The sequence below is a fragment of the Xyrauchen texanus genome, chromosome 31 (genome assembly GCF_025860055.1).
Source record: "Xyrauchen texanus isolate HMW12.3.18 chromosome 31, RBS_HiC_50CHRs, whole genome shotgun sequence".
Taxonomy (NCBI): Eukaryota; Metazoa; Chordata; class Actinopteri; order Cypriniformes; family Catostomidae; genus Xyrauchen; species Xyrauchen texanus.
In genome coordinates this window covers 39563624-39591281 of record NC_068306.1, presented here as the reverse complement: position 1 = coordinate 39591281, position 27658 = coordinate 39563624, and the positions used below count along the sequence as shown (strand labels likewise).

Below are 27658 nucleotides of genomic sequence, written 5' to 3'. Positions count from 1 at the left end.
TCCCATTCACCTGAAACTTTGCATGATCATCTAAGGACCCTCAAAGTTATTTAGAAGATGTAGGTTGATAAGTGAATTGGGCCACAGCCAAATAAATTACTGGCTTATATCTTCTAAACAATTTGACAAATCAACATTCTTTTGATAACTTTTTGACTTGAGGGTCCCTAGAAGAAACATAGAACATTTCAGGTGAATCTGACAAACAATCTAGGAGTTGAGAAAAGTAACATTTTCTCAAAAAACTCAAAATGGCCTACAGAAGGACTACAAATATCCACCATTTCGAGTTTTCGGAAAAACATAGTTTACAATCTCCTATATCATTAGCTTCATTTGCCTGAAATATTACATGTATCATCTAGGCACCCTCAAGACCAAAAATTATTAAAATATTTTTTATTTGTAAAACCATCTAGAAGATATACTATAGCTTGATACATGTATTGGTTTATATCATCTAAACAATATGATTAATCAAGTTTATTTAGATATCTTTTTGTCTTGAGGCTCCCTAGATGAAACATGGAAAATTTCAGGAGAATTGGACAAACAGTCTACGAGGAGTACAAAAAAAAATTATCAAAGGAACTTTGATTTGTAAAACTAATTAGAAAATATAGGTTGAAATGTGCATTGGCTTGTATCTTCTAAAACGATTTGACGAATCAAAATTCTTTTGATATCTTTTAGTAATTAGTGTCTCTAGATTGTACAGTACATGCAAAATTTTATGTGATTCAGTGAAACATTTTAGGAGGAGATAAAAAAAATACGTTTTGGAAAACTCCAAACTGCCGACGGACCCAGCAAACACAATGTTCACCAAACTTTAATGTATGGTTCCCATTTAGTTATTTAAAATTTTTTGCCTTAAAAGAGTCCAAATCTGGCAGGATGGTCCCAAATTCCCCCCACGTCTCAGGTACACACACACACACACACACCCATCTGACCCTAGGTGGCATTATAATAAGTACTCTCTATAAGGGGGTTAAAGGGAAAGGAGGAGGTGAGAACCGGCTTAACAATATAAATTATATGTAATTAAATAAAAAGATTACTATTAATAAAAATACAGGGCTATCCTTCGCACGCCCCATCAGGCTGATTGGGTACCGGGTCATATTTGTTCTCATATCTCTGCAACTGTACAGACTACAATCCAAATACATTTTTTCCTCTGGTTATATGTGTCAAGTGGAACAAAACATATATCTTAAATTTACTTGCGGTTTATAAAATTGTTCTGTCATTTTGAGTTTTCTGAAAAACATTTTCTAGCCCCTCCTAGACCAATTTTGTCTGAAATTTTGCATATTCCATCAAGTCAAGTCAAGTCAAGTGGTTTTTATTGTCGTTTCAACCATATACAGTTAGTACAGTACACAGCAAAACGAGACAACGTTCCTCCAGGACCATGGTGCTACATAAAAACAACAAAGGACCAACACAGGACCACATGAGACAACACAACGAAATAAAATACCTATATAAAATACCTATATATACCTATATAAAGTACACGTGCAAACATGTGCAAAGTACGGGACAGTACAACAAATTACTCACAATGAACAGGACAATAGACAGTGCAGCGCCTACCAGTACTCAGTAGTGCAAAAAGATGACAGTTTCTAAAAACGTAAACATAACATACTATGAGATAGTGTTCTATGCACATAGCAGTTATTGAGGTAGCAGACAGTTATAAAGTGACAGTAATTAAAGTGCAACTCAGGACACGTGTGTGTCAAACCAGTCTCTGAGTATTGAGGAGTCTGATGGCTTGGGGGAAGAAGCTGTTACACAGTCTGGCCGTGAGGGCCCGAATGCTTTGGTACCTCTTGCCAGACGGCAGGAGGGTAAAGAGTTTGTGTGAGGGGTGTGTGGGGTCAGTCCACAATGCTGGTTGCTTTGTGGATACAGTGTTTTTTGTAAATGTCTTTGATGGAGGGAAGAGAGACCCCAGTGATCTTCTCAGCTGTCCTCACTATCCTCTGCAGGGCTTTGCGGTCCGAAACGGTGCAAGTCCCAAACCAGGCAGTGATGCAGCTGCTCAGGATGCTCTCAATAGTCCCTCTATAGAATGTAGTGAGGATGGGGGTTGGGAGATGTGCTTTCCTCAGCCTTCGAAGAAAGTAGAGACGCTGCTGGGCTTTCTTGGTGATAGAGCTGGTGTTGAGGGACCAGGTGAGGTTCTCCGCCAGGTGAACACCAAGGAATTTGGTGCTCTTGACGATCTCCACAGAGGAGCCGTCGATGTTCAGCGGAGTGTGCTCTCCTAAAGTCAACAACCATCTCTTTTGTTTTGTCTGCACCTCCTCTCTGTATGCTGACTCGTCGTTCTTGCTGATGAGACCCACCACGGTCGTGTCATCGGCGAACTTGACGATGTGGTTCGAGCTGTGCATTGCTGCACAGTCGTGAGTCAGCAGAGTGAACAGCAGTGGACTGAGCACACAGCCCTGGGGGTCCCCAGTGCTCAGTGTGGTGGTGGTGGAGATGCTGTTCCTGATCCGGACTGACTGAGGTCTCCCAGTCAGGAAGTCCAGGATCCAGTTGCAGAGGGAGGTGTCCAGGCCCAGCAGGTTCAGCTTTCCAATCAGGTGCTGGGGAATGATTGTGTTGAATGCTGAGCTGAAATCTATGAACAGCATTCGAACGTATGAGTCCTTATTGTCTAGGTGGGTGAGGGCCAGATGGAGGGTTGTGGCGATGGCATCGTCCGTTGAACGGTTTGGACGATACACAAACTGTAGTGGGTCTAGTGAGGGGGGCAGCTGGGTCTTAATGTGCCTCATGATGAGCCTCTCGAAGCACTTCATGATGATGGGTGTAAGTGCGACGGGACGGTAGTCATTGAGGCAGGACACTGAAGACTTCTTTGGCATGGGGATGATGGTGGTGGCCTTGAAGCACGTTGGAACGATGGCGCTGCTCAGAGAGATGTTGAAGATGTCGGTAAGAACATCTGCTAGCTGGTCTGCACATCCTCTGAGCACTCTGCCAGGAATGTTGTCTGGTCCAGCAGTCTTCCGTGGGTTGACTCTACGTAGAGTTTTCCTCACATCTGCCGTGGTAAGACAGAGCACCTGATCGTTGGGAGGAGGGGTGGTCTTCCTCTCCACCACGTCGTTCTGCACTTCAAACCGAGTGTAGAAGTCGTTCAGCACATCTGGAAGGGAGGCATCTTTGTCACAGGCAACTGATGTTGTCCTGTAGTTGGTGATGGCCTGGATGTCCTGCCACATGCGCCGTGTGTCACCGCTGTCCTGGAAGTGACTGTGGATTCTCTGGGCGTGTGCGTGCTTTGCCTCTCTGATTGCCCATGACAGTTTGGCCCTAGCTGTTCTTAGGGCTGCCTTATCACCTGCTCTGAAGGCGGAGTCTCGGGACCTCAGCAGCGTGCGCACCTCCGCAGTCATCCACGGCTTCTGGTTGGAGCGTGTGGTGATGGTCTTGGAGAAAGTGAGACAAAAGTCATAAAAAAATTTTGATTTGTCTGATTGTTCATAAGATTAAAGTTGATAAGTAATTTGGGCCATGGTCAAAAATGAATTGGCATGTATCTTATAAATTATTTGACAAATCAAAATTGCTTTGATAAATTTGTGCTATTAGTGTCTCTAGATGACAAATGCAGAATTTTGCGTGAATAAGTTAAACAGTTAAGGAGGACATAAACGTTTTTTGAAAACTCAAAATGGCAGACAGAGACCCCATAAACACAGAAGGTTCACCTAATGTTAGTGTATGGTTCCCATTTGGGTATGTCCCGATCCTGCCCATTCTACCCTCTCTCTGTAGTGTGTTGGTCTTTGTCTTTGTTGTGTGTCTGAGTACATGGCTTTGTTTGTTAGTGTCAGCCATGTGCTCTCCTGACTCCACCTCCTCGTTTCCTTCTACCACTCCCCATCATGTAGTCCTTCTTTTGTCCTTTTTATATTAATTGAGTTATACATCTGTTTTCTCCCTTCATATTGTGCTATCTACCATCATGTCTCTGCCAGGTTGTTTTGTGTCTTTAGTTCTCTCTGTCTTGCCGTCGGTCTTCCGTTTGCCCTGTTGTTACTTTGTTTGGATTTTTGTTCCTTATTGTTATTTATTTATTTGTTTATTTTTTTCAATAAAAGCCCATTTATCCTGTGGTTAGGTCCTACTTCCAGATCTGTAAAAAAGGTTATTACTTTTTCTGCATTAAAAATGTCTGGCCAGCCAAAACCATTAATCCTAGGGACACCAAATTTGACAGGATGGTTGCAAATTCCTCCTACTACTAAGTAGGGGTACTTCTGGCAAAAAGAGGTTAGGAATCACTGATGCAGTGAAGAAATTACATTGTCCCAACTGATCTGTTCTTTCTTATTTGCCAATTTTGTTTGTTCCACCCCTTCTTTTCCTGTCATAAATGCTTGCACCCTGATATTTAGGACCCACATAGACCACAGGGTGAGCACCCCCTTTTGGCCCCACAAACACCTCTACCAGCAGCAACCTTAGCATTCCCCAGGAGGTCTTCCATCCAGAAAATATCCAGGCTCAACCCTGCTTAGATTTAGTGGGTAATCAGTCTAGAGCTACAGGGTGATATGGCTGCTGGCATAATTAATCCACTGTGAAGTCCACTGTAGTAGATTGAAGTGATTTCTGCCTGGCATAGGCTGAAGTAAGTAGTCATCACTCAGAGACACATAGCAATGGGAGTAGGGCTTCAGGCAGGCTCTGGTAACCTCAGGATAGATTGAGACAGAGAAACAAATAGAATAATATTAGCATATATGCCATTCACTGTAAAGCAGGGTTACAGAATATGAGAAGTGTTTCCGGTTCCGGCAGGCCTAACTCTGAGTACTGTGTAAAATGTCCTGAAGATTTAGGGAGAGGATGGCTAGAATTAAATATGTTTAGAAACTGGTTTGATTTGTTTGACTTTTGGTTTGATTGGCAGTAATCATTTATAATGAAAAGCTGCTCATCTCTCTCTCCCTGTAGTGCTCTCTCTGCCCAGATTTTTGCCACCCTCGTTGAGCTGCAATTGCATGAGCCTCACCACAAATTGAAAGTTTAGATGATGTTAATGTAAAATATAAATTATATTTTTTCAATGTAAAATTGCTTAATAGAGTTTAGAGTTTAATATGTAGTGACAATTATAAGTGAAATTTAGTAAATAATTTGTTGATTGATTTCCCCAAAAAGTAAACATTTGGCACTAGCAAAGCATTGCTTTGTTTTTGTGACTGAATTTTATGTAAATTTTAGGCAGTACTATCTGTTTGTCTGAACAATGAAAGGTGGGTGGAGTATATGGCAAACACTCATTACTTCACGTGCAATTCCATTACACTTGGTGCCCATATCCCCCACAAAATCTTGAATAACCTGACCAGTGCTGATCTTCAGTACATATGATATGCCAAAGCTTGAATTCATAGTAAAACAAATGCACCTGCAGTCTGTTACACATGCTAATGTCTCTCTCTCTCTCTCTCTCTCTCGCCCTCTCTATCTCTCTCTCTCTCTCTCTCTCTATCTATCTATCTCTATCTCACTGTGTATCAGAGCTCAGTTCCACGCTTATGGAGAAGATGCAGTCACGGGATCTGCTGCTTGGTCTTCAGCTCCCTGAGCTGGATGATCTGGGTCAGTTCATACAATCCCTGCCCACCTCCACATTGGTGGGTTTGGGAGCGCTCACCGCTGTGCTGGCATACTGGTTCGCGACACGCCCTCGTGCCATTATTCCACCCTGTGACCTCCGGCACCAGTCACAGGAAGAAGAGGTAGGCCAAGGCTAAAGTAACATGTTTTGACGCAGGTTGTCTGTGTCATTTTTTATACCCTTTCAAACTCTAAAGATAATAAATGATAGTCTAAAAAGAAAGATTTTTACAGCTTTAGAACCTTTTAATCTAAATGTATATGTGTAAAACTTGAAATTATTTGTTTTATTTGTTTTCTTTGGCAAATAAATAGCGCCTACATGTGCATTTCTTCACAAAATAAATATTAAACTTTTAATTACATTTTTGGAGTGGATAGTGAAAGAAAAGCAGCCACAAAAGCATTAGACCTACATCAAAAGTTTGGGATCTCCTTTAGTACTATTTAAAAAGCATATCAGGATATGCCCATACTTCCATTAGTGATATTTCATAGTTCATTCTGCTTTGATGTCTGCAGTCTGTAAGGATTTGCCTTTACAATTCATGCACTCACATCCTGAATCTGAATATGACCTGATTTCTGGTCAGTGTTTTGCATACTGTAAGCAAAACATTCAAGGCAGGTGGCCAATTTCATTTTCCTAAAATCATGAAGATGATAAAACTAATATAAATAAATACAAAATACAAATTCAAGAGTATTTAAAAGCTGAAGTGTTGTTGTTGTTTTGTGAAAGAAAAAGTGTTCAGAGATTCCCCTGAAAAGTGTAAACATAGTGAAAAAAAATGCTCTGTTTGTTAGGGTATCCTGACCAGCCCATCATAGCAACATTGGCTCTACCAACAGTATGAAGGGCAGGACTATCTGTTTTTCTGACCAATGGTTGATGGGGGGAGTGGCCAAAACAGTCATTATTTTTGAATTTCCATTTGGTGACTGGTGATGCAGAGAAAATAATCATGGTGACGTGGTGACGCCAATTATGGATTAAATATTGATTTCAATAATCTGTATATAGTATCATTTTAGTCTGATGTGTATAACTGGTTCAAAAACAAAAATGTTGTTTTCCAGATATATGGAATTATTGAACAGTTTTTCTTGCAGAAGTTCATAAAAGTAAAATTACTTGAACTTTAAGAGGAAGGTGATAATAGTCAAATGCTGAATGGTTTGCTCACCCAGGTCCATAATCCTCCTAGAAGTTTTGTAAATCCCACATTTGTAGACTTAATGTTTTGTCTTAATCAAATTAAGGGACAGGTTTTCCACAGATGTGTCCCTATAGCCTCTCTACCCTGTAAAAACCTGTACCTGTGTCCTCAGGTTGCAAGGGAGACATTTCACTATGTTTGTGTGGTATTCTAATGCTGTTTGTATCTGCAGGTTACACACAGTTTCATAAACAACCACGTGCAAGTCCAAGTCCAGTCCAATGCAAATATATATGCAAATGCAAATGCAAGCATGTTTCAGACAACCAATTCGACAATATGCCTTTCACACAGTTATTAAAACTTGATTAATTCATCAGCTTTATAAAACTTTGAAAAAAAATCTTTTAGATTCAGACATGGCATGCCAAACAACTCGAGAATGCACATGCGCATTAGCTATATTGTACAAGCCGGGAAAATATTTTTTTAGCATGATCTGAGGTAAAGAAGCATCATTTATGATACCAGTGTTATCAGATTTACTTCTAATTTGAAATATTTTCTTTGATCAGAATCTTGACCAACCATTTTAGAGATTTTAGTCCACATTCAAGTAGACAGGAGCTGCACTGTCATGCCGCTTGTTTACATAGAAAATAGCTGCCCAGGAGCATTCCAAAGATGGCTGCTGAGTGACCTGACTTGCTAAAAAGACTTTGATATCAGTCATTTTGGATAAAATCTGCTAAATTAACAAATGTTTAATGTATGAAAATGTAGTATTACATTACCTTTTTTCACCCTGTTTCTGACCCTCTGTCTGAAACGCTCTGTTTCTGTGTACTACTGCTTTAAGATATAACCAATGTTATGATTGGCTAACATAATTGCAGAGCAAACACCCCCGCCATAACATGCGTGGAACTGTATTTTCCAAGAATGAAAGAATGAAAACCTGCAAGCAATAAAGAAATACCCTAAAGCACTTAGTCCATGCAATCATTAATATCTATTTGTTCTAATTTAGGTGAAGCACACAATCAAACGACAACAGTTGTTTGACTGAAATAACATTATAAAACTGAACAGAATCATGACACAGTTTCAAAATGATTTGTAAATATAAAATTTGTAATAACACTATATTAACACTGAAAATACAAGCTATGAATTTGAAGGGTTAATAAATGCGCAGGGATTTTTGCAGACTGGAAACTATAAATGCTCTTTTTGGGCTGAAGAGGAAGCTTTGAGTTCTGATACTTACAGTTTGTTTTATAGTACAATGATCTCTTATATTTCAAAATATCAAGGACATTTTGATTCCTCATGACATGACCCCTTTAAATTCTCAGGCCAAAAGAAAGTATAATGAGACCTAGAACAAAATAATGTTTCTGTAGTCTCGAGGGGTCTTAAGAACAAGATTCCAGCTCTGCAAATTACCTTGATGTGTTTCATTTTTTTAATCATGGAGGGCTGCAAATATCTATTTGTTTTATCACTGTGCACTGTTTTAAGTACAGTGTTCTTATTAAAATTTCTTTCCCACATCTTTTTTCAGCTGGAAGGTGGCGCTCGCAGGTCCATGATGGGCAACAGCTCCAAGCTGCTTTCATACTACCATGAAGACGCCAAGACAATGTATGAGGTGTTCCAGCGTGGGTTACATATAACTGGTGAGTGTCAGTCAAATACAAAGGAAACAGTCGAATCTACAGTACTCCTTTCAAATCCAGATTTGTGTTGTATGTTGTGAAGAGCTGTTTAGAAAGACATCAAAGACATTGTCACATTTTATTTGAAATTCAACAATTGCTTTCAGAGATACAGTATCTCACAAAAGTGAGTACACCCCTCACATTTTTGTAAATATTTGATTATATCTTTTCATGTGACAACACTGAAGAAATTACAATTTGCTACAATGTAAAGTAGTGAGTGTACAGCTTGTATAACTGTGTAAATTTGCTGTCCCTTCAAAATAACTCAACAGACAGCCATTAATGTCTAAACCGCTGGCAACAAAAGTGAGTACACCCCTAAGTGAAAATGTCCAAATTGGGCCTAATTAGCCATTTTCCCTCCACGGTGTCATGTGACTCGTTAGTGTTACAAGGTCTCAGGTGTAAATGGGAAGCAGGTGTGTTAAATTTGGTGTCATCGCTCTCACACTCCCTCAAACTGGACACTGGAAGTTCAACATGGCACCTCATGGCAAAGAACTCTCTGAGGATCTGAAAAAAATAATTGTTGCTCTACATAAAGATGGCCTAGGCTATAAGAAGATTGGCAAGACCCTGAAACTGAGCTGCAGGATGGTGGCCAAGACCATACAGCGGTTTAACAGGACAGGTTCCACTCGGAACAGGCCTCGCCATGGTCGACCAAAGAAGTTGAGTGCACGTGCTCATCGTCATAGCCAGAGATTGTCTTTGGGATATAGATGTATGAGTGCTGCCAGCATTGCTGCAGAGGTTGAAGGGGTGGGGGGTCAGCCTGTCAGTGCTCAGACCATACGCTGCACACTGCATCAAATTGGTCTGCATGGCTGTCGTCCCAGAAGGAAGCTAAAGATGATGCACAAGCAAGCCCGCAAATAGTTTGCTGAAGACAAGCAGACTAAGGACATGGATTTCTGGAACCATGTCCTGTGGTCTGATGAGACCAAGATAAACATATTTGGTTCAGACGGTGTCAAGCGTGTGTGGCGGAAACCAGGTGAGGAGTACAAAGACAAGTGTGTCTTGCCTACAGTCAAGCATGGTGGTGGGAGTGTCATGGTCTGGGGCTGCATGAGTGCTGCCGGCACTGGGGAGCTACAGTTTATTGAGGGAACCATGAATGCCAACATGTACTGTGACATACTGAAGCAGAGCATGATCCTCTCCCTTCAGAGACTGGGCCGCAGGGCAGTATTCCAGCATGATAACGACCACAAACACCTCCAAGACAACCACTGCCTTGCTAAAGAAGCTGAGGGTGAAGGTGATGGACTGGCCAAGCATGTCTCCAGACCTAAACCCTATTGAGCATCTGTGGGGCATCCTCAAACAGAAGGTGGAGGAGCACAAGGTCTCTAACATCCACCAGCTCTGTGATGTCATCATGGAGGAGTGGAAGAGGACTCCAGTAGCAACCTGTGAAGCTCTGGTGAACTCCATGCCCAAGAGGGTTAAAGCAGTGCTGGAAAATAATGGTGGCCACACAAAATATTGACACTTTGGCCCAATTTGGACATTTTCACTTAGGGGTGTACTCACTTTTGATGCCAGCGGTTTAGACATTAATGGCTGTGTGTTGTGTTATTTTGAGGGGACAGCAGATTTACACTGCTATACAAGCTGTACACTCACTACTTTACATTGTAGCAAAGTGTAATTTCTTCAGTGTTGTCACATGAAAAGATATAATCAAATATTTACAAAAATGTGAGGGGTGTACTCACTTTTGTGAGATACTGTATATTTAATTTCAGATAAACCATCTTTAAATGTCCAGTGAAAAAATTAACTTTGGTCAGTAATTTGCATGTCAGTCAGATGGCCTCTTTCTAAGTGTGTGGTTCTTGGTAAGAATAAGCTGCTGAGTGGAACAAATTTTATGCAGATTTGTTTTTGATACCTTGCTGACACATCTTATGTTTTTGATCAGGTGATGGGCCATTTTTAGGCTGCAGACTACCCAATCAGCCCTACAAATGGCTGTCTTACAAAGATGTGAGTACGGAAATTAAGTCTAGCATTTCTAATTACATTTTTTCATTTAACTGAAAATTTTGTGCAGTGTATTCAGGATGTCTTCCCTGGGAATCGAATCCACGGTCTTGACATTGTATGCTCTACCAGTTGAGGTGCAGTGATTCTGTAGAAACTGTCCGGCTTCATTGAATTCTAATTGTATCTCCTGCAGGTCTTCAGCAGGGCGGAGCATTTGGGGTCTGGTTTGCTGTCTCAGGGTTGTCAGCCCAATACTGATCAGTTCATTGGGGTGTTTGCACAGAACAGGCCAGAGGTAAATGAAACTAAATCATAAACATGCCAGAGTTCAAATCCATAAAAGGAAAAGCCATGAAATTCTCTTTTTATTCCCTCCATGTCTCAGTGGATCATTTCTGAGCTGGCATGCTACACATATTCAATGGTGGTGGTGCCACTTTATGATACTCTTGGACCTGACGCTATACGGTATATCATTAACACAGGTAAGACACATGTAACCCTTACATTCCCTTTACAGCTTAAGTGTGTAATTTCTGTGCCACAAGTACCACCGAATGGAAAGCAAAATTAAACATTTCAAACAGTTTTTAAAATAACCCCTTGTCTGCTGTAATACTTTATTACACCAATCAAAAGGTCTGGCTCAAAATTACTGCCATATTAAAGGCTGTAAGTGATTTTAACCATTCTGGAATTTCCACCAGATAGAAAGTTAAATAAATCAATCTTCAGCTTTTGCAAACAGGATCACACTAATCTCACCCAGGGTAACTAAAAAATAAAACCATGCCATAACATAAAATTACATAATTAACATTAAACAGAACTTGAAATATAACTATAATTCCAAATTACTTTTAAATGTTAATTCATATCAACCCCAAACAGTCCCCAAAACCTGCACAGACATATCCCATTAATTACGCAAAGACAACAGCTAATAGCAAGTCTCCAAGCACGAAAAACAACGGACGTTACAGGATATTCCTGGTAAGGACTATAATTGAAGTTTTTGCACCTGATATTAATTTAAATTGGTGAATGTGACACTTTGTCCTTTGCACTAAGAAAAGTGAGAAAAAAAATGGCAGATGTCTGATTGGTCTACCACTGATCTACAAAAGCTCCTGACCATGAATGAATATGGACACGAGCATGCTGGCTTAAGGAGACCATTTTTGACTAATATTTATGTAGATAAATAACTGGTCAGTCACCGTGATTTTGACAATCTTGGAAGCTGGTCTGGTACAAATTGGTCATATTGACTGCAGAATGTTGTTGTGATGACATCACAACCAGCCCAGTTTTGGACCCCCCACTTCAAAACTGGTTCCGGTGCCGATACTACCAGAAGATAAGTTGGATAAGTTGATTAGGCTATGGCTAATCATCTTATCCATTGATTAGCCATAGCCATTGATAGAGCAGATGCAGGCTGGGGGTTCCCCTGAGTGTTTCGCTGTCTGAACATGGGCGTTTCGTGGGAGGAGGAGACTGTACCTGAACTTATTTGAACATGTATGGGCAGAAAGTCTTATTTGCAAAACAAATTATCTGACTCTGGCCTGTTGACATCTTTTTTGCTGCTGTTTACCGAGCCTAGAGCTGTAACAGAAGCTGGTGTGTTATTTTATGGCACCTATTTCAGTGATATCTGACAGGTATATAAGGATGTTTTCTGCATGTCATTTAATAAAAATCACTTACAACACATTTAAAACAAGAACACCCAGTTTAAACACAGAAATGTGAAGCTTATAATTTTATAAAAGCACTTGCATTAGAAGTTGTTTCATTTCATCATTTTAGGGTTTTAAGTTATTTCATAAATATTATCCAGTTGTTTTTTATTACTATTATTGGAAAAAGGCATCAAAGCAGCTATATAAACACAACAAAACCAATGGTGAACACTATATTTGGTAAAAATAATTGTATTTAAGTGCTTTGTGGTGAATTAAAAAGATACTAAGGTTTGCAAAAGGTACTTGCCCCTTTCTAGCACAATATGAGGGTTAAGTCAACTTTTTTAAAAGGTTTTATGATGTCAAGGACTCATTTTCCCAGGGCCCTGTTCAACTCTATGCTATGTTCCTTGAACATGCCCACACATACGAACAATCATTCTGATTTTCTGATATAAGTTAATGATATCTGCAATTAAGTTTTTGCATAATTTGGAACCAATTACTGTAGATTCCCATGATAACACACATTTGATCGCCAAACCTCTCCGTCCCAGGTGTTATTGTACCCCCCTCAGTCCGACGATATAAAAATGATGCCCGAACATCTCTGTGCCACTACAGACTGCCACTGCCTGTCCACCCTTTTGAAAAACTCCTGGCTCCGCCCCTGTACTGTAGCCTATGAATAAAAAAAACTTTGTTAATAACGCTTTCTTACGGAGCTCCCGAAGTGACCTGTGCAAAAAAAAAAATCACAGAGACTTTCGCGTGCGCACGAGTGTGTATAGCTCTTTTCCGATTGCGTCATTGCCATCATTCATTTACTCAAAGATACTGAGAGCATGGATGCTCATTCATTTATAGAGATATATTTTAAACTTGGCCTTCAATACAAAGACATTACTGTCTATGACATTTGTAATACTGTCATGGCTGAGACACGCTTTGATCTTCCAAAGGACACTAATCAAGCAATAGACTTGTACTTGCATTTAACACGAGAACTACCAGAATTCTAGAACTACTAGAATGGCCATAGCGCTCATTCTGACCGTTCATACTAGACTGGACCAAATGTCATGTCATATTTACATTCGAAACTTCTATTGAGGTTTTAGAATGAAGCTTCTAATGTCTGTCATCATATTTTATGACGTCATCACCCTAAAAAATATAAAAATCCTCGAACAAAATCCTCAATTTGAATAAAATAGAATAATATGGATTAAATGGAGCACGGAGCGCCAAACGAACGCAGATAGTCCTACATAATGTTAGATCTTTTTTTGTAATATATAATAGTGCTAGACTATACAAATATATATATATATATATTTATTAGCTGCTAGACTGCCCCGGAAGGTGCGTGCCTCGCTTTGTGTCCAGCAACTTTTTTCACAACAGTGAAAATGTTTTTGAAAGTCTAAACGCCAACAAACATGGATTGAGGCAGAATATTTCGTTAGATAAAAACATGTTGTGAATTTGGAAAATATTACATCTATCCTTTTTCAAAACATGTTGACTTTTGGACTTTACAACGCTCTGGAGTTATTGGAAATCGGAAACAATCCCATGCAGCCACCACTGGAATCAAAATCCATGAATAAATGGATCTGTTATATTAATAATAAATACCAGGACACAAAATTTAAATTCTAATGAATGTGAAATTGTATTAGTTCATCGACAATCACAGAACTTGCTATTGTAGCTGATTACAGATACAAATTTGATTTCACCCAAAAATTGAATTCCATCATAATTTACTCACTCATATATAAATTAATGAAAAAAGTACTCCATGCTGCTTGTGTATCATATTGCATTATATATTCTCATACATCTTCATGTGAGAAATGTTAGTTTAGTACTTAGCACAACTTAAGTTCTTACGTGAATCTGAATGTGACTGTGAAGAAGCTTCTCTCATAGCACTCATTAACACGCATTGAATGTTAAGATGTTCATTGAAAAATGATGTTGTATGACTTCAGAAAACATTAATAAGATGCATGAAAGGGAAAGTTGAAAGTTTAAAAAATGAAATCACTCCTTATGCCATCCCAGATGTGTATGACATTCTTTTTACTACAGAACACAAATTATGATTTTTAGAAGAATATCTCAGCTCTGTAGGTCCAAGTGCAATGCAATGCAAATGAATGGGTGTCAAAATTTGGACCATCCAAATAGCACATAAAAGCATCACGAAAGTTATCCATATGACTCCAGTGTGTTAATCCATATTTTCAGAAGTGATATGATAGGTGTGGGTGAGAAACGTCTCGGGTTACATGTGTAACCCTTGTTCCCTGAAAAAAGCGGAACGAGATGCTGCGCTGCTAAGCGCTACGGGGAACATTGACTGGAATTTATAGCCTCGGCTGATGTAATCATTAGATGCACCTGTGGCCAGGCTATAAATGGATACGTCACCAGGTGTCGTCAGATACTTCTTTTTGAAGAGCAGTCCTGGGACGTCCCAGTGTGGCAAAGCAGCGCAGCATCTCGTTCCGCTTTTTTCAGGGAACAAGGGTTACACATGTAACCCGAGACGTTCCCTTTACAAAAAGCTTCACTTTGATGCTGCGCTGCTAAGCACTACGGGGAACACAATACCCACACCGCCGCACTTGGGGCTGTCCGGACCCCTACGGTTGTGCAGTGTACTCACAAAAACGCGAGAGGTCTCAGACATGAGCTTGAGATGTCGACTCAAGGGCATAAGAGCCCGGAGTAGCAAAGCATCTAACCCATAAAGTTCGATGAATGTGTGCGAAGAGAACCCGATCGCAACACAAACTTGTCATAAAAACTGATGAATGTGAGCGGAAAGGACCAGCCTGCCGCATCACAAACTTGTTCAGGCATGAGCTGAGATGTCGACTCAAGGGCATAAGAGCCCGGAGTAGCAAAGCATCTAACCCATAAAGTTTGATGAATGTGTGAAGAGAACCCTATCGCAACACAAACTTGTCATAAAAACTGATGAATGTGAGCGGAGAGGACCAGCCTGCCGCATCACAAACTTGTTCAGGCATGAGCTGAGATGTCGACTCAAGGGCATAAGAGCCCGGAGTGCAGAACATCCAAACTAGAAAAATCCAATGAATGTGTGCGGAGAGGACAACCTGCCGCATCACAAACTTGTTTAGGCATGGGCTGAGATGTCGACTCAAGGACATAAGAGTCCGGAGTAGCAAAGCATCTAGCCCATAAAGTTTGATGAATGTGTGCGAAGAGAACCCTATCGCAACACAAACTAGTCATAAAAACTGATGAATGTGAGCGGAGAGGACCAGCCTGCCGCATCACAAACTTGTCCAGACATGAGTTTGAGATGTCGACTCAAGGGCATAAGAGCCCGGAGTGGCAGAACATCCCAACTATAAAAATCTAATGAATGTTTGCGGAGAGGACAACCTGCCGCATCACAAACTTGCTGCAGAGGGAGACCTCTAGCCAATGTTTTAGAGGAGGAGAGCCCTCTGGTAGAGTGTGCCCTAAAACCTACTGGCGAAGCTTGACCGCGCACCTCGTAGGCCCGGGCAATAATGAGGATGCCTCTTTGAGGGCACCCCGCCCACCAAGCCGTGGCAAACCGCAGTGGCCACATAGAACCTGGCAGTGGTGAGGCAAGTGCCCGCTGACAGTTCTTTCTACAGAAAATCCAGAACTGAAGCAAACTGGCAGTTAGCTGGTTCTGTAATAAGAACTTTAGTAGATGGAAACGCATGCAGGTGCATTTGTGCTATGAATGCGTTACTACGATCAACCCCTCCATGGGGTTGCTGGGCGACTCGGGGAGAAGTAGAGGAGACATTGCGCTATCAACAGAGGCGAAGAGGTCCTCTTCTGCCCTGTAAAATCTACCCAGATCAGTTCCAAGTGGAGGGAGCCCTAGCACTTGAAATGGTCTCGATAATCTCAAGAGAAAACCCTGTGAACCTCATTCGGTACCCTTAGGGGCCAGACATGAAAGGTTTCACAATTCGGGCCAAGGATGAGAAGGTCCTCCTTGTTCGGAATCGCCCAAGGCGAGCCGTCGAGGAGAGGAATTAACTCTGAGAAACATATCCTGTTCGGCCAGCGCAGCGCCATTAATAGGAGGCAAGACCCTTGCTGGTGAACATTGCCAAGACTCCCGGGAGCAGAGAAACCGGGGAAAGAAACGCATACAGACGCATTCTGGGTCATGTATGTGTCTTAACGTCCAGACCCAAGGGGGCTGGGTGATTTCAGGGAGAAGTAGAGGAGACATTGCGCTATTCATAGAGGTGAAGAGGTCCTCTTCTGCCCTAAGATCTCACCCAAACTTGTTCCAAGTGGAAAAAGCCCGGCATTTAAAAAGGTCTCGATAACCTCAGGAGAGACCCCTGTGTCCCACAGTTGGTACCCTTAGGGGCCAAACATGAAAGATTCCACAATTTGGGGCAGGGATGAAATATTGCCCTGTGCCTGAGATAGAAGATCCTTCCTGTTCGGAATCGCCCAAGGCGAGCCGTCGAGGGAAGAGATTAGCTCCGAGAACCAAGCCCTGTTCGGCCAGCGTGGTGCTATCAGTAAGAGGCAAAAACCCTTGCTGGCGAACTCTGGGCAACAACTACCTTAGGGTGGAGTTCTTAACTCCCCCGTTGGTATTTTCTGTCTGGACCGTAAATCTGCTCCCATATACGGACATCCAGGGATATAACTGACCTGAGTGACAGGAGCTTGCCCTGGGCCCTAAAGAGAACCCAACGTGTCAGAAATACAGCTGACAAGAACGTGGGTCTCCTTGATGATTTATGTAAGAGGCTACCACTGTATTGTCCACCCGCACCAAGACATGGCAGCCTCAGAAGGAGGTATTTCAGGCCCAGAAATACAGCCATCAACCCGAGACAGTGACTGTGACAACTGAGCTGACGACCCTCCTATCCCCTTAAGCTGGACGACCACTTAAGGCCGCTACCCCGCCCATCAGGGAGGCGTCTGTCGTTAGCAGCCTGCGACAACAAGATGCACCTAGAGTGGGACCCAAGGCAGAAAACCGGGGTCTGAACCACATAGAAAGGGAACGAAGCCTGAGGCGCGTAACCCTATTTAGCCTAGGGGTTTTGGCCCTTGGAAGAAATTCCCTGGCTTTTGGCCACAACAAAAACGGTCTCATGAGCAGAAGGTCCAGAGGGATCACCGTGGACGCGGTCGCCCTGAGACCTGGAAATCGTTGATACTGATAACAGTGCAACCTTGACCTAGCCTGACTTTGCTCAGGGTGATCTGAATGGACTCAATCCTAACGTGAGAGCAGCGTGCTCTTACCCCCAAACAAACAGCAAAAACTGATGTGTGTCATCTTCAGCTATAGAGCGAGAAGAGGGGAACACGCACCGTTTGCGGCTTTCAATCATTCTCTCTTTTTTTCTTTCTTTTTTAGAAATATATATATACAATATTTTCTAAACAGAAGAGAAAAGAGAACAACGTTCACTGCACACTGCCTAACTGATTCTAACTTCTAACAGAGAAAAGAAAGTTTTGACAGGGTTTGTGAAACACACAGAAACAGAATCGCTCTGAAAAAAGAGTTTCTGACGACACCTGGTGACGTATCCATTTATAGCCTGGCCACAGGTGCATCTAATGATTACATCAGTCGAGGCTATAAATTCCAGTCAATGTTCATTGACGTGTTACACACACTTTTTCAGCTCGGTTCACAGCTAGAGTTGTTCCCCGTAGCGCTTAGCAGCGCAGCATCAAAGTGAAGCTTTTTGTAAAGGGAACAGATACATTTTTAAGTCTTGATTTGGGAAATTCTTCTCCCTGCCCAGTATTTTTTTTGCATTAATCGCATTGTTTGAAAATGTTTATGCACAACAATAAGGCTCTGTCGGCATTAAGGGAAATTTAGACCCTACATATAAACTGATTTTACTGTAATTGTTTCATACATTATGATTTAAAATGGTGATCAGTGGATTGAAAATAACTTTTCATCTTTTCATTTCTGTTCTCATGTCTCCCTTTTATTTTTTGGAATCAGATTCATGTAGTGTTCATTATAGATAAGTGATGTATTTTAAAAGTTGGCATACAGTGTTCATTATAATGGGGTACAGGTTTTGCAACTCAGTACTCAATACTCACAACTCATGATTACTTTTAAATGAGCAACTCTGTTACTCTTAATTGAGTGGTTTTTAGGACAGCTACTTTTACTCTACTCACACTACATTTTTTGGGAAGTAACAGTACTTCTACTTGAGTATGAGTTTTCAGTACTCTTTCCACCCCTGGTTGCGAATGCCACTGGGGGAGAAATACCTATGACAGTTATCAAAAACAGTGAAAAGGCGACTTTCAAACCAAACTAATTTAACAACATCTACAGTATTTACTTTGTAATTGCTAAATTTGGCTTCATTGTTTTAATATGCACATGTTTTCTTTGAGGGAAAAGTTGTTTTTGTGTTCTTCTTTTCCTACAATGCAATTCAAATTACACTGTAATTTTTAAAGACAGATGTGAGCTTGTTTTATGCAACAGATGTATTGTCTTAAGTCAATGGCTATGTTTAAACAACCGGCCCCATTTCTCCACGTGTGCTTTGTTTCAGCTGAAATCTCCACAGTGATCTGTGATAAAACAGAGAAAGCCAAGGTACTCCTGGGAAATATTGAGAGAGGAGAGACACCAGGTTTGAAGAGCATCATCCTCATGGACGCTTTTGACTCTCAGCTCGTGGAGGAAGGACAGAAGTGTGGAGTTCATATCCAGGCCCTGACAGATGTCGAGGTGGGCATGTGGTCTAGAAACAATCCTGTAGCTTAAACAACAGTGTTTCTCCATGAAGTTTTATGACTTTGACTTACGTATGACTTACAACACTACACAAGATAGTTTTATCTGTTAGTTTATGCTGATTTAATGTTAGTAACTCATTATAAATGCCACGGCTGTTGATTCTTCCTTTAAGCACCTTTTTACAAACTGTGTGCATATGTGCTGTAATAGTATACAACAGAAGGACATGGTCCAGAGTACATGCACAATGCATATTTCAGGGTTGTAATCAGCACTGTGTACTTTCTTGGTAGTATATCAAGAAAATCTGTATGGGAAAAGAAAAAATCAGACGTGCTCAAGCTTGCCTCATAGAGCTCTTGAATCTTTACATTTGCTTCAAAGCATAGGCCTACTTCTCTATTCCAACAACCAATAACCTCTATTCATTACTGCTGTTTACATCCCAATAACCATGGAGTGTACATTGTTGCATCTGAATTTGTGAATATTGTGTACATTTATTCAGAATAATTTGAATATTGTGGGGGTTGAATAATAACACAGCATGTTGTTTGTTTGTTGTCATCTTTAGGCTTTAGGTAGGGAGCACTGTAGGAAGCCAGTGGTAAGTCTGGAACTAGTTTTTCACAACACATTTTTGAATGAAATTGAAACAGGCCACACTCGTCATTCAGGTCACTGACAATTATTTTAAGGGCAGTCCTGGTTTAGACTCATTATCTGGACTGTTTTCACAAAGCAGTCAGCTTTCAAATGTATTTTCAGTGTATGGCCAATGTATTGCTCAGCGGTTGATGCTCTGGGTTACTGACCAGAAGGTTGGGGGTTAAAGTTCCAAAACTGCCAAGATGCCACTTTTGGGCACTTGAGCAAGGCCCTTGACCCTATCTGCTCCAGGGGTGCCATATCATGGCTGACCCTGCACTCTGACTTAGTTGGGATATGTGAGAAAAAGTATTTCAGTGTATATATGCAAAAATGAATGTATAATGTATGGCAATAATAAAGGCTTCCTTATTTCGTTTCCTTTTTTTTTTGTGTAATTGACAATGCCTTTTGTCAGCTTATTTGTGTTTGTTTATTTGTGAAAACATGTTTAAAGTAAAAGGCAGCCTTTTGTGTTTTGATAGGGCTTATATATTCCGCAGGATATAATGTTGTTTAAGTGGTTGTATACATTTTATCCACCTATTATCAGTCTTCATTCAATTATTTAAGTGCAATTTTTGTTCAATTGAATTTGTGTAAATGTATTCATAGAAAACAAATGTGTTATAGTTAAAGGAGAAGGAGACAGTAATGATAAACGTCTTGTTTGTTCTTAGTGTCATTCAAACACAGTTGCAGAGACTGCACTGCTGCCCACTGTAACACATGGCATCCAGTATTGCTGTAAATGTGCATTATGTGCCTTTTAAACATTCTTGTTTAAATCTTTATAGTCAATACGGCCTGTCTGGTCAGATCTGAGTGAATATCGAATAGCACAAAATGTGTAATCAATTAATTTATTAATTAAACAATTTGTAATTATATGGAAGGCTTTTGACTGTTATGGACTGGCCACCTGTTCAGGGGGTTTCCCTGCCCTGAAAATGGGTAAATGAATCGATGGATGACAGTCTTTTTAAGTTCTGCCTGCAATGAATCTATGTTCATATAGTAGTTTTCCCAGCATCCCCCGAGTTAGCCTCATATCTCCTACAAACAGATTCAGATATACTGAGCTTTCGATCAAAACACCAAAGCTGAACAGTTCATAAAATACACAATGTATTTTTACCCTGCTAAGCAACAACTGCTGACTGCACAATAAATGCAATAACACTTACATATGTTTGTTCTAACAGCCACCTCGACCTGACGACCTGTCCATTGTCTGCTTCACCAGCGGCACCACAGGTAAGACAACATCTCCGTGTTTTTTTCCTACTTATTTTTTAAGGCAACCAAATCCCAAAAAAATTTGATCACAGAATGAATAATAAAGAGCGGTTTCTTTTATGTATGCAGCCCACTGAACTGAAACTTTTCAGTTTTATTTTTATAATACTTTTAACCATTCTCACACATTTTCACCCAGGATTTTTCATCTTAATAGTCTTAACCAATGAAATGTTCTTGAGCTGCTGATGCCTTGGCCTCTACTCCCTTACAGTGGGTCAAGTGTAGATTCCTCCCTTCCTGTCTTTCCACCTAGATGCTTTGATTATCTCAAGAGTGTCTAAGAATTCAAAACATTTTTCTGAAGAATTACAGTAGGGGGGGATAACCAGGAAACAGCAGAGTTCATTATCCTACCTATCATACCCAGTGTCACATATTTTAAGAAAGCACAAATCACATGTTTCAAGTAAAACAAAGATCCCAAAATTTGGCTAAAGGTCTGTTTGGAACTTAAGAGGAACTGAATTCATACATCAACTAAAAAGTTATAGCTTAATGGCTCAGAAATGCAAAGTTAGTTCTGAGCTCTAGCAGCATGTGAGCTCTGATGACACCTGCTTTTATAATATGTTAACTAATACATGTGGCTTGTGTTACAAATAATATTTGTACAGTATTTCTATTGATTTATCATTGAAAACCTAACAAACTTATTTTTCTTTTAAAATGTTTGCTTGAAAAGTGTGCTTGTGCCATCTTTTTATAAAAAAAATATAATAAAACAAAATCGCCTTTGCAACTCTTTATTAGTTTATTGGAAACTTATTAAACCATCCTTGAATGTTTATACATTGTGGCAGATAGATCACACAAGGCCCTTGTGTTACTCTTGTGTGTGTTTTGATCCTCAGGAAATCCAAAGGGGGTGATGCTGACCCACGGGAATGTTGTTGCCGACTTTGGTGGCTTTTTGAAAGTGACTGATGTAAGTGATCCTGCAGTTAATTCGTGCAATTTGTGCTAGTTAAGTAAAAGTCAGCCAGTTAATCGAGTGATGTACAGTATGTTGTGTTCACAGACACTTATCAGTCTAACCGCAGCCCTTCTGTATGTCTATATTTATTTTGCGACTCTGCAGAAAGTAATTTTTCCGAACCAAGATGATGTTCTCATTTCCTTCCTGCCTCTTGCCCACATGTTTGAGAGGCTGATTGAGGTGAGACCTGTGTTAGACATTTTTAAAAACATTTCTGTCTGCTTGTGTTTCCTCAGTGTCTTCCTAGGAAGTCCATTTTTATTATGCAAAATGTAATCACTAATTATTCAGTCACAAATATTTGCTAGTAAATAAATAATTATATATAAAAAAACTCACACACACCCACCCACTAGCAGTTAGGTTTTTTGTTTTATTGGTTCAGCTCTGCTGTCTCAAATTACAGTTTGGCTCTGCATCAACTGCCAGCGCAAACAAGTGAATGAAGACACACCCACACGTGCAGCATGCAGATATCACTTCCTATTTTGCAAACACTAAAAGGCCATGTCTTAATGTGACCCAGTTATCTGTATCTCTTAAAGGAGCCACACATTGTTGAGTTTTTTTGAGGAGAACTTTATTTTCATAATGCACTTATGAAACAGCTGAATTAATGTGAAAGAAAAACAGTTTTCTTTCCTTGTTTCTATGTAAAAAAAAAGCATGCTTTGCAATGTTAGAAGTTAAATTAGACTTAATTGAATCATTATTATTATTATTGGATATTATTAAAGGAATATCTCCCCCAAATCTAACAATTCTGTCATTATTTACTCACCCTCATGTTGTTCCAAACCAACACAAAGTTGAATTTTGAAAGATATTTTATAGACATTCTTTTCCATATAATGAAAGTAAACTGAGACTCAAAATTGACAACAACAAAAAAAACACCATAAAAGTAGTCCATACAATTTGTGTGCTACCATATATTTTAAGTCTCCTGAAGCCATACTATAGCTTTGTGTGAGAAACAGACCAAGTTTGATGGGGGCATGGTCGTGTATCTGTCTGCAGGAGAGAGAGAGCTGTAAAGCTCATCACCTGGGTTGTCATTGTCTCTAACACCTGTTTGTGGTGATGGCGGAGGGAGACATAAAAAAGTGCACAAGGCATCAGAGTGGCAGAGAGACGAATGCGGTTGCACTGCATGTGTGTCCTTATGTTTTATGTTCATTTATATCATTAAAGTTTATGTTGACTGTTCAGCAGGTCCTTTTAGAATCCTTTATTTTTGGTCACACATTATACACACAGTTTTTTGCATATATACAGTGAAATGTATTAGTTTTCACATATCCCAGCTAACCTGGGGTCAGAGTGCAGGGTCAGCCATGATACGGCGCCCCTGGAGCAGATAGGGTTAAGGGCCTTGCTCAAGGGCCCAACAGTGGCATCTTGGTGGTGCTGGGGCTTGAACCCCCAACCTTCTGGTCAGTAACCCTGAGCCTCAACCACTGAGCCACCACTGCCCCTGCCACACATTTTAAAGGATGGGCAAGAAGGAGGCAGGAACCAGTTGAACAGTCAACATAAACTTTAATGATATAAATGAACTTAAAACAACATAAAACATAAGGCCGCGTACATTTCTGCCATTCTGATGACTTGCACACCTTTTAATGTCTGCCTCTGCCATCACTACAACAAGAAACAGGTTTTAGAGATAATGACAACCCAGGTGAAGAGACTTACCACTCTCTCTCTCCCGCAGACAGATACACGACAATGCCCCCATCACCACAGTCATTATTCATTTAAAAATTACCCCTCCACTGTAGCCACTGACATCGATGATGTTTGGTCATGAGACATGCGAAAACCAATTAGTATTTGTAATGCGGAGTAGGGAGGGTCCGGGCCGGAATGATGCGCTCCCGGACCCCAATCACCCTGATGAGGCGACCAAGGAATAAAGGCGACCGAAGACGACAGTTTCGAGAGAGAGAGAGAGAGAGAGAGAGAACTGCAGGACAGCTGCCTGAAGCTCTCTCTCTCTTTCAAACTGTCATCTCCTCGGGGTCCGGACATGCTTCAGTTCACCCCGGACCCGGCCTCCTCCACGCAACAGTATTCTTTATTCCTTTAAAGCATATTTGTTGCAATTGTATTTTAAATGCATCATTGACATGGCTATCAACTTTATCAAAACAGTTTTCTTTTATGTTGAAAGATGCCCTGTTATTAATGCAATTTTCTGGAAAATAAAAACCTATGCATGATAGCATGTGTTATCTGTTTTGTAGTCAGTGGTAATCTGCCATGGTGGGAGGATTGGCTTTTTCCAGGGTGATATTCGTCTTCTACCAGATGACATGAAGACTCTCAGACCCACCATTTTCCCTGTGGTGCCTCGTCTCCTAAACCGTATGTATGACAAGGTAAGCCAAAGCACCAATCAAATTAAATCCTTCACAGTTTGTGATTTTATATGAACACGTGTTAAATTGCAAGCTGTTCATGCAGAACTAGGCTCATTCACAAAGCTCTGTGAGATCTTTTCTAACAATTTTCTTGTATTTTATTATTAACAATTTTTATTGATTCCATTCAACAAATTAAATAAACATAACAGAAAATGTGGAAAATTATGTATATAAAATTATATAATAAAGTTATATAATAACAAACACGCACCCCAGTGGTCATAAATATTTAGAAACATTAAAAAAACACAAAAACAAAAAAAACATGAAAAGTACACTTTCAAAAACAATAAAATTGCACACACACATTTAAAACTACAGATCCCTCTCTACCCCTGCGATGGACTGGTGACCTGTCCAGGGTGTCCCCCGCCTTTCGCCCAATGTTAGCTGGGATAGGCTCCAGCCCCCCGCGACCCTGTACACAGGATAAGCGGTTGACGATGGATGGATGGATGGATCCCTCTCTACCGCCCCTCCCCGAGTGCCTTCCAAAAAGGCCTGATATCTGCCTAATTTTTTATCATATAAGTCCAGATTGTTCAGCCTTCTATTTGACATCTCCTCAAATGACCTGCCCATCTCCGTGCGCCAATATTGAAATGAGGGCGATCCAGCTGACTTCCATCTCCTAAGATTAACCAGCCTGCTGATCATAACACTGGCCAGGACCCAATTCTTTATGCACTTAACCCGTATATTAATGACCGCCCTATCACCTAAAATACAGTCTGGGGCAAAATTAAATCTGAGCACCCACTACGTCAAACATAAAACCCTCAACCAAAATTCTTGGATCTTAACACACCCCCAAAAAACATGAGTTGTGTCTCCATCTTCTGATTGGTATTGTCAGCTGGTGGGTGTGTCTTTAAGACCAAGCCTATACAATCTAGAGCGGGTCCAATAGAATCAATGTAAAATCTTAAATTGCATAAGTCGCACCCATGTATCTCTAGATGTAGACTTTACCTTTTTAGAATCCTAGCCCACACTCCCACCTCCAACACCAAATTTAAATCTTTCTCCCATAATCTCTTGAGAGAAGCCGAAGCTCTGTCCCTCAGACTCTGAATTAGCAGGGAGTAACACATAGAAGCCTCATGATCTTTTCCAAAAGCAGTAATCGCCACTCCCAGAGTATGTGCCGCTTTAGGGGGGTGCATGCTATTCCCAAAAATAGTACAGAGCAGGTGGCACAGCTGTAAATACCTAAAGAACTGAGACCTGTCTGAAAAACTGTCCGAATTAAACACTCTGGACACTTTTGTCCATACCGAGTGCAAATGCATGATAACTTTATTTAATTAATAAATTAAACTTTGTTTAATTTAACTTCTCTGGTTAGTTTAATAGAAAGGCTTTGCAATGGTGAAATGGGGGCAAGAACGTCCTGGTCAATACCAAGCCAGGGAGGGGTTCTCTCAGGTGGAAGTGACCAATGAGCCAAATATCTGAGACCGAATGCATAATAATAAAACAAAATCTCGGGTAGGCCTAGCCCACCTTTGTCAAAAGGGTCAAAATTACTTCAAACTAAATCACACAATTTTGCTGGGAATAAAATACCCAAATACTTACTCCCCTGTTTGGGCCACTGGAAGGCTCCCAGCTGAAAAGATTTAGACCAATTCACTCTGTATCCTGAGAAATTAGAAAAGGAATTAATAATTCTGTGGAGGCAAGGCATAGATCTACTACGGTCAGGGACAAATAATAAAATATCATCTGCGTAAAGCAGAAGCTTATGCGCCACCCGCCACTACCCATGAAAAATCATCCTCCTTTCTTATCGCGGCTGCTAATGTTTCCAGGGCAAACAAGAACAATAAGGGGGAAAGGGGGCAACCCTGCCGGGTGCCCCTATCCAGAGTAAAATAGTCTGAAATTAATCCATGTATTTGAACCGCCGCTACTAGGTGTCTATAAAGTAACTTAATCCACCCAATAAAAGTATTCCCGAACATTTCCAAAATCTTAAAAAGATAATCCCATTTTACCATATAATTTGCCTTTTCGGTGTCAAGTGAGATGGCAGTGACCGGAGTTTGATCATTCGCCACTAACCACATGATATTGATTAAATGCCTAATGTTATCAGAAGAGTTACAGACCCGAATAAACCCTACCTGATCTATATGTATAAGAGATTTCATAACTTTAGTTAATCGGTTAGCCAAAATTTTGGACAAAATTTTACATCTAGTTGGATCAGGGAAATTGGATGGTAACTCTTACACTCGCTTGGATCTTTGTCCTTTTTAAGAACCAGACGGATCCGGGCTTGTGTCATGGTTGGCGGAAGCTTTCCATTCTTTAATGATTCTGTGTAAACTTCTAACAAATGTGGAGTCAGTTCTTTAGCATAAGATCTAAAAAAAACTCAGCGGGAAAGCCATCTGGCCCCGAAGCCTTGCCCGTAGGCAAGGCCTTGATTGCCTCGCCAAGCTCTTCCGAGGTTATCTCAGAATCAAGATAATTTTTTTTGCTCAGTTGTCAGTTTAGGAAGTTCTAATTTACTCCTTTACTCCTCGCCTCGCATAACACAAGATCTTTATCGGATGATCTCAGAAATTTGGCCAGAATTGATCGGGGCCTGTCTTCCTCCATGGATTTCCAGCTGGAACCCTGTGAGCTTGCTCGATTTCCAGCTTATGGCCTGTTATTTTGAGCAGATTCAGAAGGAGCCATCAAGGAATTTCACCATATCCCGACCATCTTCAGCCTCAGGACTTCCGACAATACGGATGTTATTCCACCAGCTACTGTTCTCCATGTCCTCCAACTTCTCCCAGACACACTACAAGCCCACCTTGGTTGCTAGTGGATTAGCAGATAATTCCCTTTCCGATGACTGCAGATAATCGATCCATTTCTCGATGTCCCCAGAACTTCGCCTTCATGGCAGTGATCAATCGACGTATCACAGCAAGGTCCTCCAAGCCTGCATAGCAGACATGTTCAACATCTCTCGCCACATATCTCCCGACTAAATCGGCTCCCTGGCTCGCGGCCCTCTTGGGGGTATCAGCCTGAAGACATACGTTTCTTTTAATGTCTCCAGAGCCCGAGGATTTTGAATTCTTGACATATTGTCCTCCAGAAACAGTTATGAAACAGAGTGTATCGAATATCACCGGCTTATATCATTAATAGTTTTAAAACTAGCAAAGTGCGCAGAGCTCGCCGTTCACACATACGATCCTTGCATGGTGTCACGTGATTCACAATGTTCTTGTATTCATGTTTTTTTTCCCCTCATATTTGTTA

The 27658-nt window shown here is 40.7% G+C and overlaps 1 protein-coding gene across 2 annotated transcripts in view; it reads left to right on the top strand.

The window, feature by feature from the left end:
* Positions 1 to 27658, top strand: part of acsl6 (acyl-CoA synthetase long chain family member 6) — a 117360-nt gene that overhangs the window by 72242 nt on the left and 17460 nt on the right. For both annotated transcript variants that reach the window (XM_052099630.1, XM_052099629.1), the window contains exons 2-12: positions 5566 to 5786; positions 8392 to 8506; positions 10482 to 10546; positions 10740 to 10841; positions 10932 to 11031; positions 18846 to 19024; positions 19608 to 19640; positions 20887 to 20938; positions 21835 to 21908; positions 22062 to 22139; positions 24209 to 24343. In XM_052099630.1, the coding sequence (XP_051955590.1) occupies positions 5583 to 5786; positions 8392 to 8506; positions 10482 to 10546; positions 10740 to 10841; positions 10932 to 11031; positions 18846 to 19024; positions 19608 to 19640; positions 20887 to 20938; positions 21835 to 21908; positions 22062 to 22139; positions 24209 to 24343 (1137 nt within the window). In that variant the 5' untranslated portion in view covers positions 5566 to 5582. The remainder of the gene's footprint in view (positions 1 to 5565; positions 5787 to 8391; positions 8507 to 10481; positions 10547 to 10739; positions 10842 to 10931; positions 11032 to 18845; positions 19025 to 19607; positions 19641 to 20886; positions 20939 to 21834; positions 21909 to 22061; positions 22140 to 24208; positions 24344 to 27658) is intronic.